Source organism: Triturus cristatus, chromosome 5_1 (assembly GCF_964204655.1).
Source record: "Triturus cristatus chromosome 5_1, aTriCri1.1, whole genome shotgun sequence".
Classification (NCBI taxonomy): Eukaryota; Metazoa; Chordata; class Amphibia; order Caudata; family Salamandridae; genus Triturus; species Triturus cristatus.
The window spans coordinates 164,989,655-165,008,246 of record NC_140587.1 but is presented as its reverse complement, the minus strand read 5'-3'; the positions used below and the strand labels follow the sequence as shown (position 1 = coordinate 165,008,246).

Below are 18,592 nucleotides of genomic sequence, written 5' to 3'. Positions count from 1 at the left end.
CTATTAATTACCCCCCCAGCAAATTCACAACGACCCCTTAGTTTGCCCTGTTGCCCTGCTTTAACTTCAGTGGAACAAGTCTCACTCCCCCCCCAGCAAACCTTATTGGACGCTTGACATGAGCACCAGTTTCATTACACAGGGACACATTCTTTATATGGTGTAGATTGACTGTGCAGCTTTCACACAATTATGTAGCCATCACTAGAGAGGGGCTATGTCTCCGTCCACACATTGGAAGCCAGGAGTACATGTTTTGATAGGGCACAAGTTTTGTGTTTCCGAAAAAAAAAATACTTACTTCCGCAAAAAAAAATACTTACCCTCCATACAGCTGGGATTATATTGTTTATTTATCCTGCTGCCTCATCTTGAACTTTGATGGACATACACGACATTGGAATGCTATTAAAGTGTCTTAGACAAATGGAAAATTAATTTTGTTTTTCTTTGGCAGCAGCAGAGATGGCAGGAGGACTGTCATTATCCTACATGGAGTTTAGGTGTGACTTGGCAGTACCAATGTCACCTGACATTCTTACCTACACCAATATTACCTAAGCCAGTAGGTAGTTAGAATTAGGATGTAGTTTCTATAGGAAGAGCGTTTTTTTCATTTGCCAATAACTTTGGCATCGTTTGATTAATTTTCCCGAAATTATTAAAGCTAGTTTGACACTCACTTCAGCTGCTGTCTTGAAAGTTTCGTGGTGCTCCTTCAAGCGGGAGGCTGAGAAAAGGGAGGAGAGCCCCCAAAATGCATTTTCCCTTTATTACTTTCCATATTATTGATACACGGCTACAGACCAAACGGCTGAACAGAATGACACCAAATTTGGCAGAAAGGTTGATGTCGGATCAGGGAAGTGCCTGTTTGTGATATTGTCAGAGGCAGCTCCTCCGCTAAGGCGGAGGAGCATCACCCACTCCTTTTAAGCAGTGTAAACAAAGGAAACATAAAATGATAATAACACAGTTTCTGTGCTGCTTTGCGTGGATGGCTGATCTGTTCTCAGAGCAGGGTAAGGAAGGAGTGGTTTGCCCGCTCCTAGTGTGCAATGACTGTTTGGCTGGCCCTATGGGGCGGCCCAAACAGTCATGCGCACTATGAATGTTCTCCATACAGGCTGCATTACAGCCTGCATGGAGAAAATGCCCAGGCCCACAGTCTCCATCTGAGTGCCGAACCACGGCACTCAGACCAATCACAACGCTGCATTGCAGCGGTGCGGTTCGTCAGGGGAGCCTATGTGCTTACCAATCACAACGCTGCAAGTTGTGATTAGTCAGGGGAGCCTGGGTGCTTTCTGTTCGGTGGAGTCCTGACATGGAAGAGAGACATGGCGGCGATTAGGTAAGTTATTTTTATTTTTTATACCTCACACCTGCCCCGCCACCCCCGAACGGTGCCGTCCGCCACTGAATTTGGTGTAAATCCGTTTAGTAGTTGTGGAGTTATTTAAAAAAAAATCCAATTGTATATATAGGGACGCAGGGTATATGCGATACCGCCCGATCTTGTGCTGAGATCTAATTGGCTGCCAACAATTCAAACCAGGAGGTGTTGGAAGCCATCTTGTGGCTCAGCTTGAATCGAGTCACAGAAAAGTTTTTGCAAAAAAAGATAAGGGGGCAGGGTAGAAACACCCTGATCTCCTAGGCCTCCTGGGGGTGTGGGGTTCCCACAGGAACCCGCAGGGCCCCAAAAAAAAATTCAGCTGAAGTGCTGCTGGATCCACGGTTCGCGCTGAAAATTTAAAAAAGAAAGGAGGGGGATTGCACAGCCTCCCCCTCCTCCTGGGGCTCGTTGTGAGGCAGCTGACAGAGTATAGAAAGTATAACTAGACCAGCCAAGTCGCCCCTACGGTTTCTCCTATAAATCAAAGTTCCCTCTTCTTTTCAGCAGGATCCATGCTTGATTCATCTACAGGAATCACAGAGGTCCTAGCCTAGTTAGTGCATGTTTCCTTTACGCACCCTGGGCCCTAGCTGTGGGTCGCATTAGGTCTGTCTGTCACCTGTAATCTTTTGCAGCTGTCGTTTGCTGCCCCGAATTGTCTGCTCCACTTCAACTTTAACAAGCATTGGCATAGCCAATAGGTCTCGCCTTTGGGTCCTTATAAGTGTTTAGCCATGCAACAGTTGCGTAACTAAATACTTATAAGGTCCCAAAAGCGAGACCTATTGGCTATTCCAAGCGGCCGTGCGGCCGCGAAAGTGAAAGTAATCGCGGTCAAGCGCGGCGCACGCGCACATGCACTGTAGGTCTAGGCTGGCCTGGTAGCACTTTTTGGAGCCCTCTCAAAAAGTCTCGCCAGACAAGCGCATGCGCGGGGTCAGGCGAGACCTAAGAAACAGTCTGTTTATAGCCACCAGAATTACCGGGGGCATCGTCCAGCATTTAGAAAAAAATGGGGCTCTCGCAATGCAGTCTTATTTGATTACAAACCCCACCCTTCTTTCACAGCACTACGCCAATCTACTCTGATCCAATGTACAGGGACATAGGTGGTCTCGAGGGCTTTGTCTGGGCTTGGTTTTGGGACCGGCAGATAAGAAAGTGTCGTTTGTTTGTAAAAACACTGACCCTGTACTTGGTGTTTACATCTTTAATAGCACTTGCTATAAACACACGACACCACTGATGAACACGAATTGACCCTCCTCTGAAATACCAGAATGCTGGTCCATTAATACAAACAAAGCCCCATGCGCTTTTACAACACTGTAGATTATCTGTTTAAACAACGCAGCATAGGTAAAGAAAACAAAGCCTAAAACAGCAGCTTTTTTATTTTTTTATTTTGCTTGAGCAAATGCTAGTATTTTGTGTTCAAGCCCGGTGAGGGCAAATGATTAAACGTTCACGTGTTGTCCACAACAAAACTAAAGCTGCTAGACTGGCAGAAGGCGGATAAAAGCAGCAGCATCGAAAATACCAAATCTTGGTCTAGAGACGAGCCAGTGCCTATTTAAGAATATAAAACACGGTGAAGCTTCCTTCTTAATGTCTTGCTTCATTCTGTTTTGGAGAACGGAGGATAAAATAGGATTTGCACAGCTTTTCATCAAATCATTAACGTTATTACGGAGGCGGGGCTATAGACGGCATGCTCAGGAAATGACAGGCAGTGGCTGGACTCATCTAACCCTTTGGTCCCCGCTCTGACCAAGAAGCCCTGAAACCTGAGCCTGTGTGCAAATTCCTCGCCATTCACAAAACCGGGGAGCTGAATTTATGAATTGAGAGGGCATATTCATTTCCGACAAAAGATATGGCTTCAGTGTATTTCCATGAGAATGTGAGCATGTGCTTAAAAGGTTTGTAACTATCTGCAACAACACGGAAATAAACATGCCCGACAAATGGATTTGAATACATTTTGCATATTTACAAAATGATTTAATTACACGTCGACATACTGACCTATAGAAGAAATATATACGATATATACTATGAAACATACAGAGTTCAACAATCGGAATTAAATGTATGTAGAATTGATGTAGCGCCTTCATGAAGTACAGTACCCGTGACGGAGACATATGGCGGCTGCGCGCGTTCACGCGCACATGCACGCAGGCTTTAGGCCAGCGGCTGAAGCACTTCGAAAATCCCCACCCAAAAATTCGAGTAACAGCGCATGCGCTGTTCTAGGCTCGACCTAAAAATGAGTCACACACGCGCACCTAAAAACGTTATATATGCAGTAATATGTCGTTGCGAAAAACTGTATATAGGAAAAACTAACCAAGAAATAAGACAAAGGTTGGTGCAACACAGATCAAGGATTATAACTAAAGTAGCCACCGCCACGAGGGTCAACCATTTTAAGGAAATGAATCACAGTGAACGTGATTTTAGATGGACAGTACTAAGTGTCATCAAGCCCAATCCAAGAGGAGGAGACACAAACAAAACTCTTAAGAAAAGAGGCTTATTTAATTCTTAGATTTAACAGCACATTGTATGGTCTTAATGAAATGTCAGAAATAGGAAGAACCTAAATTTAAACTTCACTTTAATAACATCACAAGCTGATTTAAATACAGTGGCGAGTTATTTGATTCCTTCATATTAACATCGGTAAAAATGACTTTGAAAAAGTGTAACTGAGCCTAGTAGCTAAAGAATTGGACTCTCGATGATAACATCAGTTTCAAGATTTTTAGTCTGGAATCACACATTGCAACTCGTTTAATCATATCATCATCAAATTTAAAACAAACATATGATTAAGGTAGACGCATTTAGCTTCCCCGGTACACGGGAAAGCTAAATGCGAGCATAACTGGAAATCCGGACTGCAGCAGCACACAAAGAACTGCCCAGCCAGGGGAAAGAGAGAACTTCGAAATATGTGAGGTAAATGCTGCAGAGGGAGAGCGTGATAGATTAAACCTGCACGCAGAAACATTGTATCATTGATCGCGTTCCCGTTTGTTTCACAGCGCGCTAAAACAAAGGTGCAATTGAACGAGACCGGTAACCGGTTACACTGAATCAACCAAGTCTTTCACACCAAACATTCACAGCCCACTGCGCCTCTTACTGATCAGATTTCTGGGTGAGAAACATTTCGAATGTAAGTTCAAACGTTGCGCATCCTTACTAAGAAGCCATCATTAAGTAAACAGTCTTAAATCTATACAATGGCCTTCTGTTTTCACACAAAATAGTAACCAGTGATGAAAAAATCTTAAGGAAAACATGGAACAAGCCAAGCAGCACAAGTACAGTACCCGTGACGGAGACATATGGCGGCTGAGCGCGTTCACGCGCACATGCACGCAGGCTTTAGGCCAGCGGCTGCAGCACTTCGAAAATCCCCTTACAAAAATTCGAGCAACAGCGCATGCGCTGTTCTAGGCTCGACCTAAAAACAAGCATTTGCAATGCAATAGGTCTCGCATTTATAAGAGTATGAGCTATTGGCATAGTAAAATTACAATGCCTTTTATTTATGTTTTGGTTTTAAAACAAATAAAAGGCATTGTCATTTACAATGTCAGTAGCATAAACTCGCATAAAAGCAGTGTGTGGAGTGTAGCAGTGTGCGGCGTGCAGCAGTGTGCGGCGTGCAGCAGTGTTTCGTGTAGCATTGTGCGGCGTGCAGCGGTGCGAGGCGTGCAGCGGTGCGAGGCGTGCAGCGGTGCGAGGTGTGCAGCAGCATGCGACGTGCAGCGGTGTGCTGCGGTGCACAGCAGTGTGCGGCATGCAGCAGTGTGCGGCGTGCAGTGTGTGGCGTGCAGCAGTGCGTGGCGTGCGGCAGTGCGCGGCGTGCAGCAGTGTGCGGCGTGCAGCAGTGTGCGGCGTGCAGCAGTGTGTGGCGTGCAGCAGTGTGCGGCGTGCAGCAGTGAGTAATGCAGTAGTGTGTGCCGTGCAGCAGTGTTTCGTGCAGCAGTGAGTAATGCATCAGTGTGCGGCGTGCAGCGGTGTGTGGCGTGCAGCGGCGTGTGGCGTGCAGCAGTATCGTGCAGCATGCAGCAGTGAGTAATGCAGCAGTGAGTAATGCAGCAGTGTGCAGCAGTGTGTTGCGTGCAGCAGTGTGTTGCGTGCAGCAGTGTGCGGCGTGCAGCAGTGTTTCATGTAGCATTGTGCGGCGTGCAGCGGTGCGAGGCGTGCAGCGGTGCAAGGCGTGCAGCTGTGCGAGCAGCGGCGCAAGCGCTGGGGCTCAGCGAGACCTAAAAACCACACTGTTCACTTTGTGTGCAGCATCTCCGGTATCAGTTCGTTGTACGACAATAAAAATATCCGTGTAGCGCTCCGTAGCTGTCTTGAGCCAGGCGGCGCTGCATCGGTAGCCTAAAACACATCCCAAAACTCCAGGCCCTCCAACATAGTCTGAGTTACTGAAGCCCACTTCCGCCCTGTCTGCCCCTTTTAAAGCCTGCAATGCCCGCCGTGCATGGAGTCATGGGGCTATTTTAAGGGAGCACGTGAACACTTGATCAAATGAAGGCGATCGAAACAGGAGCCTCGAACGCAGGCAGTATGGGGTGAAGCTAGGCTATGTGCTGTCTGAGTCCAACCCTCGTAACGTGCCTCGATGCTCTGTACTAAAAAGAAGCACATGCAGGCATTAATACATGTTTTTCTATAACCGACCTCTGTTCAGGGAGACTGCGCTCTGTCTGAGCAATGTGCAAGCTGAGAACTATTTCTCTGAATTTTAATCTGAATTTTTAGAGCTTTATATTTGAGCATGGTCGATGCTGGCAGCAGTTTCTGTGTTTTCTCTTCAGGTTTTACTTTATTTCACTTCAGGGTGACGCTGGGACGTATAATAAAACAACAGACGCATCTTTAGGAAGTCAGCCATACAGTGAAAACATGTACGGACGTCTGTTTATCGCTAAGCAGCCCTCTGCCCACACACTTTGGTTACTTTCACAATCTCCTAGTTATCAGTTGTAGATAAAACATTTACAAACACAATACTTCAATGATAGCCGCCCCCCCCCCTTCCCATAAAATGTGAATACATTTTTGAATTTGAGCATAAGCTGTAGTCAATTTTTTTTCCAGGGGTGGGAGGGTGATGGACCACAATGACAGGTCTGAGAATAGGAAACCTGTTCAATATTAGGGTTTATTCTGTTTTAAATTCAATTACACCTCAGTGTACAATTTGCGCAGAGTACGAAGAAAAAATGGGGAAACTACAAGCCCGAATTCGGCATTTAGACAACACAATGAATTTCGGCTGATTTGGGAGTATTCTGAAAAACCATCGTCACAAGTGCGCTTCTAGAGAAATGTCGGTTCTCAGTATACCTCTACGCAGCGTTGCCTCTACAGCGGAAACGGCAAAATTACACATAGCGCTTGACGTAAATAGGTATACCATTACATGTTGTAGTTGATTCTAAAGGCCAATAATGGTATCCAGAAATACAAAGAGGTACGCCTTTATTAAAACACCAAATTGGAGAAATTTGATTGTACACGAGGAAAATGACACGATGATAAACACTGCATTTCAGTAACAGGCAAACCGATAGTATTGTGTGAGCTCAAATTCAAAGAATACGAGTGGAATTCATCTGCCCCTGTTTAATTCCGTATACCTAAAATTATAAAAATTATGATTATAAAAGAAAATGAAGTTAATAGCAACGAGAATAACTAACATAATATTAACCATGATAATTCATACATAAATCTTTATTGTTCTGGGATTTCAATGGCGCTGTATAACAACATTTCATATCAGCAAAAATTGTGTTCCGTCGACATAATTCACACATAACATATATGCGAGGTTTTCACTCAATACAATTTTTTATTTGTGTTTTATAAAAAACATTTATGGAAATGGAGTGGAATGGCGGCACCGACCACGACTTTAGAGACGATAACTGCTACTCCTACTGTGTAAAAGAACTTGCGCCTAGAAGCGCAGTTGGACCGCAGGTTGACAGACATTTGCCTTCAACTATAACATGTCTCTTACATTCCATGATGTTCGTAAGTGCTCGCATGCCACTCCCTCTTCCCGGACAGCCGAAGAGTCACGTGGTCCACACATATTTATTCCTCACTATTTATACCTTTTAAAACAAAATACACGCATTCAAGAATCGTTGACACTTAAATGCGGCCAATAAATAATTGTGTTAGATTATAACATGGAAAGATACAAGCAATGCTGAATGTAGTAATTCCACGCACTAGCGAGGAGTTCATATAAAACAAGCTTTGGCGCCGCGAAAGTGAAAGTGATCGCGATTGCGATCGCGTGCTGCGGAGGAAAGAAACATGGCGCTGCGCGCGTGCACGTTCACGTGCACTGAAGCTTTAGGCCACGGCTGCACTTTGAAATTCCCAACTATAAAATGTCTCTCAGAGCCAGCGCAAGCGCTGGGGCTCAGCGAGACCTAATGAGTCACACACGCGCATGTTTGATTCGGTTGAAATTATTATTATTTTTTTTTGCAAATTTATATAGCGTGAACTCGGCCTGAAGGTATTGGGGCACTTTATAGGAGCACCAGTTATTGTTACACAAGGACACATTCATTATTTAGTAGGCATGGGAGATTAAGTGATTTGCCCAGAATCACCGGATGTGGAGTCAATCCCAGTCTCGAACCTTGGTTTCCCAGCTCCAAAGTCGGCAGTGTAGCCGGTGAGACCACATCCTCTCCCGTTTTCTCCATTTGGTTGAAAACACGCACTAATTATTATACTGCGTCTTACCTGCCTGGATCGATGAATGAAATCAGGCATCCCGTAATGGAAAGCAGCCTTGTTATTAACAGGCCTGTTGATTCCTGTCCATTAACACTTTTTTTTAAACTTTCTTTTTCATACCAGGCCCTTCTGAAATAAATCACAGGCTGCCAGCGTAAGGCCCTTGTTTACCTTTCTTTCATAGCAGAAGGCAAGCTGCGCTTCCCTAGCTAGCTAAGCTGTCTAAGGGCTGCCTCTTACATCAACAAGCATTTGCAATGCAATAGGTCTCGCAGTTACACGAGTTAAAGCTATTGGCATTGTAAATGACAATGCCAATAGGCATTGTTATTTGCAATGTCAATAGCTCAAACTCGCGTAAATGCGAAACCTAATGCATTGCAAATGCTTGTTATTGGTGTGCCTGTCCTACCAGAGCCATGCTTCAAAAACTGAGCAAGAAGTACCTAAATGCAATGGAAGAGAGATCTGAAACACAAGGTAGGTGCAGAGGGGGAAGACGTATCTAGCATCTAGCTAGAGATAGACTTAGAAAACCAAGGAAGCCTTACAGATGCTAAGAGTGCAGGTGATTAAAACACATGACAGCTGAAGAGATAATGAGTGAGACATTGGGCCAAAGGAAAACAGAGTAAGATGTCAGGCACCAGACAGACAGGTGCTCTTCCATACCCCAGGAGGCGGGTCCTTCTCCAGGAGAGGTGCAATGAGTTAGTCAGGTAGAGTGAAGAATGAAGCGACAGGCTGCATACAAACACATGGCAGGCAGTTCAAGTAAAGGAACTGTCAGTAATACTACATGGTACAGCGAGCTCCCCCTATGACCTAAGTAATAACTGCAGTGTAGGTAATATCCTAACCCCCCCATCCCTCCAGGTGCCACATCCATCTCTAGTGACCAGCACCCCAGAAGACTTCAGGGACCTCCCTCTCCCCACCCCCTAGAGATCCAGGCTGGACAACCAATAGTCTGTGTAAATCATGCCCTCCAGCAGGGGGCGCTGGGTCTGTGCAGGGCAGTACGGCTCAGGCTCAGGCGTCTGTCAGGGTCTCAAAGTGCCCACAATGGGCAAGTCACTTGGGAGTGATTGGCATGCACCTCCTTGGCCTTCAAAGGCACCACTGTGGCATTGTACAGGGTGACACGTGGGGTTGTGTGAGGAATTGTGCACCTCCAAATTGATATGTTAGTGAAAGTACACATATGCTTGTTGGAATGTGTTTTTTGGTTAGTATATGAATGTGTGTAAAAATACACACGTGAATGTCTGTGTGCAGGTGCACACATGAGCACATGATACGTCTATAAAGGTAAACATGGCTCCATTCAGGGGCAGAGCGGTTTGAAATGTATGACAATGTGCAGTTGTGTGTGGAGCGTAATGTGTTTCAGTGGCAATGCACATGTCGTAAGCATGGCATGGATCTGTGTTTAAGAATAGTGTTTTGTGCCCTTACCTCGATCTAGGAAGGTGTGAATCAGATAATGTTGACATGTCAGTGAAGCGCGAGACTCGTCTAAGAGTCAAAAGTACATTATTGCGAGTTGAAACATACTTCCCTGAATGTATACAGATCACTATATGTGTGTGTGCGTTAATCTACCAGCTAAGGAGCACTCGTGGAGCAGATTGGTGAATGTGCCTTTCTGTGCATTAGGAACCCATGTGTTCAATGTGGACCATGTGATTGCGTGTGTCTTAGTATGTTAGTCTATGTTGCCTTGTGTGGTCCTGTGATGAAACCTGCTTGTAGGTCGGTCAATGTGAGTGCTTGCATGCAGACATATGTGTGTGACACAGTGTCCATTGTAGGTCTTGAACGCCCTGATCCACGCCACACTTTCAGATAACTAATGTCTGTGTAACTCAGCTCAGTTGTGTGTCACTGTATTCACATTATTTTACAAGGATGCTTTGAAAATCAGGCACAGTTTGGAACTTTTGGGACCAGCATTACACATCCCTGACAAAAGCGTCAATGTTTCCATGTGTAAATGTGTGGTGTGCACCAGCCTAACAACGTACATGTATGTACATACACGCCTATCACTGCACGTTTTGTGCATTGTGCATTTCTGATTAAGAGACAGTATCTAAATGTGACCGCTTGTATTTCTGTACCAGAGCATTGTGCATGCAGTCATGTACATACTGAGGTGAGGCTTGTGCAACATGTGCTTATAGCCGAATGCATGTATGAATACTTGCAGACAACTGTTATTGTGTCCGTTCACAGATGTGCATACACATCAGCACTGTGTGCACTGGCCATAGTATGGACTCTGAATGGAAACCAATGCATGTGTGCCTCTTGTCAAATGTGCATTGATTGGAGGGTGCATCAGTGCGACGGCAGATCTTTGCCAGTGTGCATCCGTGGGAGGTTGTGCTTAAGTGTGATTACAAGTGCACCATTACAAGTGTGCATTGGTGGAAGTGTGCATCATTACAAGTGCAGATCAGTGAGAGCGTGCATCATTACAAGTGCAGATCCGTGAGAGCGTGCATCATTACTGCATGCGTCACTGTGGCTTGCATCCAGATGGCCCATTAGAGTGGATGTGCCTCTCAACAAGCGGGTGTGGAGGTCATTACATGTGCGCTTCCGTGTGGGCTCCATCAAAGCATGCATTCGTGTGTGTGTGTGCATCATTACCAGTATGCATCAAGGTTGGTTGCATCCTGAGTGCAGACTGGTGCGAACGTACATCATCAGCTTGAGTGTGCACAGTTACAAGTGAACATCAGCATGCGCTTGTCACAGTAAGAGGCGGAATCATTGGAAGTTTGCCTTGGTGGTCGTGCTGTGAGACATGCCACCCTCTATGTGCCAACTGCTGATAAAGCCCCTTTCCTTCATCGATGCCTTGAGCAGGAGCTGACGTTTGAATACGTGAAACCTCGCCGGCAGGAGATTTTGAGCATAAGTGTGACTTGAGAGCATTGAGGAGTCTCTGCATCCCGCCTCGAATCAGGCCAGGGTCACAGGGTTTAGATGATGACAGACTGCAGGAGCCGGAAGCACAGCATGAGGTCCAGAGGGATAGGGGGCTTGAGCTGGTTCCCGTCTAGTCGCAGGTACCGCAACCGGGGGATCTTCTCTGGCTCAGAGGAGAAGACCTCGAAGGACACCATAGTAGGGCAGATCTCTGTGCCGTTGACCTCTGGAAAGGAAAGCAGAGGATTACACACTGTGCCCAGGAAAGGCACAGTCAACAGTAGGAGTTGAGGGAACTTTTCAGCAGAGGGAGACACCATACTGTCTTGAAGGCCTATCTTATCAATGTTCATAGTTCTCTTAAAGCCAAGAGTGTGGACATTTAACAGTTTCCTGACTGCTCAAATCAACATTAAAGGGACAGTAGTACTGCCCCCCCCCATCCAAAATAGGCAACTACTTCAACTCAATCCTGTTCACAAATATGCCAGAAAATACTGGTAGCACGAAGCCATCCTGAGTAGTGATCCATCGAGCCCTCCGGGATAGTGATTAATCATGGTCAGGATGAAAACCTAGAACTTTAAGGTGACCACCTGTAAATTCCCAGCAAGCAACCATAATGGCTTCTTCAACCCTGTGAAAATGAGCTTTCATTGGGCACAGCTACAACTCCCTCAACCTGTGATTATTCAAAGGGACTGTCAGGCATTTCAGAACCAAGAGTATTTGATATGAGAAGAACATCAGAAACGGACTGTCTAGGCTTCCCATCGGTTGGTATCTGATATTCACAGGAATAATGCGATTTTTCTCAGTTCTAGAAAATAATGTTAGAATATGACAGCATTTTAGAGAATTTAGCGTTTTCTTTTAACACTATATCTATTTATGCCTTAAAAATAGCTAAATATTCATATGTAATGATTTTTTCAGTTATGAGGATAGAAACCAGAACCACTAGAATTATGCGATTGTGCAGCCACAGCGTTTTAAGCATAAATATGAACTTGCTATGTTTGCCACATAATCCATCATCTGCTGCCTAATCTGCAAATTTTAACAAAATAAATGTTGTTTTTAGCTGAGACGGTTAACAAGCTACTGAAAACACAGCAACCCCTATTTTCGTGCAGTGGAAGGCCCTTTGCAAAGGTTGACTGTCACCTGTCTGTTGCTTATGGCTACATTTTAATGTTAAACTGCTACTAATGAGGTGCAACCAATGCCCAGACAGTGTTAATAAATGTAAAAATTACAAAATAATGAAGTAATATTATCACAAAATGTGGTGCATTACGCTGCATAATTTGCCATTTTGTATTGCGTAATTTAGTCAGACCTGCCACCTAATTTGGCTCCCTTCTCCCGCTTAATTCCAGATTCCAGTGACTAATAACATCTCACTCCAGAAGCCCTTGATACTTGGATGTGCAATTTAGCGGCATCTCACCTCCCCGCACCACACCTGGCGGCATTCCACCCAGCTGCCTAGCCTGGCCTTCCTCCAGACCTATATCTGTATCTGCACACAAAGGTGTTGGTCTGTCACAATTATGAGGAGTAGCAGCACTTGTTCTGCACCATGATTGATTGTGTTGTAACACATAGATTTAAAAAGGAAAAACTCTAAGACAAGCTTTAGGAAATGCTCCGAGGATGTGGGACAATTATGTTGCATGACTTTTTTAAACACCTGAAAGCTTGTAGTTTAAGCGCCTGTTGTGAGAAAGTGCCATCTTTCTTGCATGGTATGCCCCCACTTTTTGCTGAATTGCTGATGTACTTTGACTGAGTGTGCCCTGGACTCCTGCCAATCAGGTACCCAGGGCCTGTGTTCCTTCCCTAAACACTATGCTGAAACCTTAAACCCAATTTTGCAAACCCTGGCCATATGTCAGCCCCTGGTAAATGGTACACTAGGTACCCAGGGCCTTGTGAGCAGCGAAGGCCCCTAAGGGCTGCAGCACTTATTGTGCCACCCTTAGAGGCCCTGTACCCCAACACAAACACACTGCCCTTGCAGGCTGAGTGTCTGGGTGCAGAACAAAATAGAGAGTCGATATGCCATGCCCACAACCCACACTGCCCTGGCATACATCAGCCACCCCTCTAGCTGGGTGCCCTATGCCAGTGGTGTGGGTACAGGTGCAGCAGCCCTGTGCCCCTACAGTACCCAGGTCCATTTCTGGGCACTGTAAGTGCAGTGCTGCCATTTAAGAGTATATGGTGCTGGGAGATCGTCAACACAAACACCACAGCACCATGATGCCAGTGTGGTACTTAATGTACAATGCACGACAGAGGGCATCTTAGAGATGCCCCCTGAACCTAACCTACAATCCACGTCTTGTCTGAGGGGCTGCCTAGGCTGCCACCCAGCAGACATGTTGCTGGACCCCTGGGTAGAGAGCCATCCGCTCCCCTGGGCCTGCAACAATGCAAAGAAGTGCTGCTGCGTGAAGAGGAGAAGTGTCCGGAGACATCCAAGACTGGGTCTAGGATGGAAGGAACCTGAAAGCAGAGGGGACAGAGTCTGGGTCACTTACCAGTGACCAGGGGCACGATAGTCCAATGCCCACAGATGTCAGGTGCTTCAGGTGAGTTGATGGGTGTCTTGACTCTTCAGCCACGAGGTCCAGAAGGCGTCGACGATGACCAGGAGCTGGATTCGAGCTGTCCCATGAAGTCTGTCAAGTGCTGCGGTGTTGGCGACCAGATTGGACCCAACAACCCTTGGCAACGGCAAGTCACAGGTATTCAGAGAAAGGACTGCGGTGCAGACCAGCAAGGTCTGGGGGACTCACCCAGCGAGGGTAAGTCGGGGCACGTCTGGAGCAACCAGGAAAGCTCAATCAGAAGAGGAGTCATCTTCGTGGGGACCCACTAGCCAACGGGCTAGCGATCGCGAAGGAGCCTCGAGCGGTCGCACTTGAAACCAGTCACTCGTGGAGTGGAGGTCAGAGATCTTCGGTGCAGGAGGCGCTCAAGGCTGGGGCTACTCGGAGCCCAAAGCACAACTTCGAGGAAGACCAGGAAGATGATGGATCAGCAAAAGATCACGGTGTCCAGGGGTCACGGTTCCACGTCACCCATGATAGCCACTGGCCTCAGCTTTGCTGTGGACTCAGGGTAGCCTCGGGAAAGTCTGGAAATCCACATCTGGGGATGCAGAGACTTTGGCGTCTGGCGGGAGCTTCAGAATTGCAGACCGGACAGCTGCTTCTTTGGTGCCTGCCAAGCAGGGGCATCACTCCTTGACCCCAAGGGAGATTTCTTCAGTCTTCTAGTTGAAATAGAACGTCGAAGGTCCAGGATATATGTTGCAGAGTTTCGTCCAGGGTAATCTAAAGTCTCAAGGACTGGGTTCCCATACTTATACAAAGTTTGGGGGTTGGACATACTCTAGGGATCCACCTATGGGAGGGTTTGGAAAGAGGGGTGGTTACACCCATTTCCTTTGTCCACTTTCATGCCAGAGCAGGGGCAGGTAGCTCCTGCAACCGGTTTGAACTGGACTATGCACAGGGACACCAAGTGTGCCCCCAGTGCAGGACTTCAAAGCACCAGAGAGTTCCCGCCCAGCCCCAATACACATCTGCCTGTCTGGGGAGGTGGTTACACCTCCCTGGGACAGGAAACCTATTGTCCAGGCCTCCCCTGCTGGAGTTTCGGTCAGCTGCAGGAGGCCAGACCCGTGTCTGTGGCAGTGGCATCCATTTTGGGATGCCAGGGCTTTAGAAAGTATTTACCCGGTAGACCAGTGTGAACATGTCTCTCCCTCTAGAAGAGTGGAATGCTACCCCCGCCGCCAGAACTGGCAGGGGGGTAGTATTCCAAAGTGTTTGACACCAAACACAACATGTTTCCGTGCAGCCAGTCCAAAGTTAGCATTACCGCAAGGTTATAATGCACTTAAGAGTATATGGTCAGGCTGCACCACAAACAGCATCTGAGGAGGTACTCGGAATACTGCAGAGGGGCTCTGCTCATGCAGGGGCACCCTCTCACATAAAAACCAAGCACTCTGCCTTCAGAATTGTTAAGGCCTGCCATAGGAGTGACTTATAGGTTTTATGTGTGTGCAATGGTAGTGATATAGGTAGCCTATATCACAGTAAGGGGTGCAGGCACCACCTTACCCAGGCTGCAGTAGCAGACCTGTGGTGTCATTTTGGAGTGCTTCCCAGGGGTGGCATAATACATGCTTCAGCCTCTGGTATGCCTCTGAGGTGCCTATGCCCTAGGTACATAGTATACCATGTACTAGGGGCTTATAAGGCACTCCAGAATCCAATTAGAAATGTGCCTAAAGTACATGGAAACCACTTTAGAGAGGGACTAGCTAGGCTGGGGTCCTGATTAGCAGGGCCACAGCCAGACTTAGGTCGAAAAACAGTGAAACACCAGCAAAAAAGTGGGGGTACCCATGTGAAGCAGATCCTACTCTCCTACACAACTCCCCCCAAACGCAGGGACATTAAACTAACTTTGACCAGTTGAGTCTTCATGTTCTAAGTGGAAATACCTAGAGAGTCCATCTGCATTGGCATGGTTACTCCCAGGTCTATGTTGCACTGTAAAGTCCATCCCCGGTAGGGAAATGGACCACCTAAGCAGTTTGGGTTTTCACCCTTCATTTGTTTTAGCCATAAGAGGGGCTTATGGTCTGTCTGAACAAGGAAGTGAGTACCAAACAAGTATGGCCTCAACTTCTTCAGAGCCCAAACCACAGCAAAGGCCTCCCTCTCAATGGCTGACCAACGTTTCTTTCTAGGGGTCAGCCTTTTGCTTATGAAAGCTACTGCCTGATCCTGGCCTTCACCATTCAATTGTGACAGTATAGCCCCTACCCCCAATTCAGATGCATCTGTTTGCACAATGAACTTCTTGGAGTAATCAGGACTCTGTAGAATGGGAGCAGTGCACATGGCCTGCTTCAGATCATCAAATGCCTTATGACAGCTAGCTGTCCACTGAACCTTTTTAGGCATTTTCTTAGAAGTTAAGTCATTCAGGGGTGTCACTAGTAATCCATACCCCTTGACAAATCTCCTATAGTACCCAGTCAGGTTTAAGAAGGCTCTCACCTGAGTCTGGGTGGTTGGAGCAACCCAGTCCATGATGGTCAGAATTTTGCTCTGCAGTGGTTGAACCTGGCCCCCACCTACAAGGTGGCCCAGGTACACAACCTGACTCTGCCCTATCTGGCACTTGGTGGCCTTGATAGTGAGGCCTGCCTTTTGCAGGGCCCCCAAAACATTCCTTAAGGGGACCAGATGATCCTCCCAGGTGGAGCTAAAGACAGCAATATCATCTAGATAAGCTGCACTGTAGGCTTCCAGGCCTGTGAGAACTGTATTCACCAACCTTTGGAAAGTGGCAGGTGCATTCTTCAAACCAAAGGGCATCACCACAAATTGGTAGTGCCCACTTGGGGTCAAAAAGGTTGTTTTTGGCTTTGCATCATCAGCTAGTCTGATCTGCCAGTAGCCAGCTGTGAAGTCAAATGTGCCAAGGTACTTGCCTGAGGCCAAAGTATCTATAAGCTCATCTGCCCTTGGAATTGGATGGGCATTAGTCCTAGTGACTGCATTGGGACCCCTGTAGTCGACACAAAACCTCATCTCTCTTTTCCCACCACTGGTGTGAGGTTTTGGCACAAGGACCACTGGACTAGCCCAAGGGCTATCTGAGGGTTCAATAACTCCCAAATCCAACATTTTCTGGAATTCTGTCCTGATACTGTCCCTGACATGGTCAGATTGCCTATAAATCTTATTTTTAATAGGCAGACTGTCCCCAGTGTCCACTTCATGAGTGCACCAGGTACTCTGACTTGGAGTCAGAGAGAACATGTTTCCGGACTGATTGAACACCTGTCTGCAATCAGTTTGCTGCTGGGCAGTGAGGCTGCCTGCCAGGTGAGATAGAGACGAGTATGTTCTAAGACGAGCCCACGTCTTTCTCAGGTACACCCGCTCAAGTGGTCGGGTCCTCTTCCCTCACCTCTGAGGCTCCTCATTCTACCCTAAGGAGGAAGAATGCCATAATAAGAACCCTAAATTGAGGATCTTAGCTCTCAGAAAGGGGACTCTCCTCCCGTGACTGTTCACTAAGCGGTCACGGCATCCTGGTCCTGAAGAAGTGTCGCTTTACTCTAGAGCACTTGACACGAAACATGTTGACCTGACTTACTCCACAAATGGCTACCTGAATACCTTTAATTATCACACGTAGCCTCACAGTTTTTAATAAAGTCCATTCCTTGAGCATTTAATAAAGTGAACCAACAAGGTTAGGGGCCTTTTTTAACAATCATTATCTACACCTCTAGCAAACAATGTTTCTCCTATAGCCCCACACACCTCACTCACCAAACGGCGTTCCCAGATCAAAAGATCTCCGACAAAGATGCCACCAGGCCCGTCGGACATTGCAGCGACGGTCCGACGAGGAGCGCCCAATGATGAAGCATGACACCCTAACAGGTGTGTGAGGGCATTACGATCTGGAATTGCAGATCCCCCCTAGATACCACCTCTAATAGTGTAGTTAGTCATTGGAACTCTCTACTTAGGCCCATAGAGAGGAACTGTTTCCCCCCCTTTTGATATTTATAGACTTGCCAAGGCCACGCCATCAACTGACCCATCATCAGGGTTCTGTGAGAGGTGGTCAGGGAGTGGGTCACTCTCTTCCCCCTGTCCCTCATCAGTAGCCTTGAGCAAGCCCATGTCAGCCCTGTCTACATATGGCTTTAGCCTGTTGACATGGAGAACCCTGTGGGGACTCCTGGGAGTTCCTAGGTCTACTAAGTAGGTAACCTCTCCCTTCTGTTCAACAATAGTGTGGGGTCCACTCCATTTTTCTCGGAGAGCTGCTGGGGCCACAGGCACCAACACCCACACTTTCTGTCCTGGCTGGTAAACAGTCAGTACAGCCTTTTGGTCATGCCAGGCTTTTTGCAGTTCCTGGCTAGCCTCAAGGTTTTTAGTTGCCTTTTTCATGTACTCAGCCATCCTGGAGCGGAGACCAAGTACATAGTCCACTATGTCTTGCTTTGGGGCTTGAGAGGCAACTCCCATCCTTCCTTCACCAAACACAATGGACCCCTGACAGGGTGACCAAACAAAAGTTCAATGGGGCTGTAGCCAACCCCCTTTTGTGGCACCTCCCTGTATGCAAACAAAAGGCAGGGCAAGAGAATGTCCCATCTTCGCCTAAGCTTTTCTGGGAGCCCTTTAATCATGCCCTTTAATTCTTTGTTGAACCTTTCAACCAAACCATTGCATTGTGGGTGATAGGGTGTGGTGAATTTGTAAGTCACTCCACACTCCTTCCACTTTGCCCTTAAGTAACCAGACATGAAGTTGGAACCTCTGTCTGATACCACCTCCTTAGGAAGACCCACTCTTGAGAAAACTCCCAACAGGGCTCTTGTCACCACAGGTG

At 46.9% G+C, this 18,592-nt stretch overlaps 1 protein-coding gene across 1 annotated transcript in view; it reads right to left on the bottom strand.

Annotated features, from left to right (window-relative positions):
• Nucleotides 1–7,042: 7,042 nt before the first annotated feature.
• The window catches only part of LOC146830525 (prolargin-like), an 82,690-nt gene continuing 71,140 nt past the window's right edge, over nucleotides 7,043–18,592 (bottom strand). Inside the window, exon 3 of the mRNA XM_085604728.1 lies at nucleotides 7,043–11,363. Within this exon, the coding sequence (XP_085460854.1) occupies nucleotides 11,191–11,363 (173 nt within the window). The 3' untranslated portion in view covers nucleotides 7,043–11,190. The remainder of the gene's footprint in view (nucleotides 11,364–18,592) is intronic.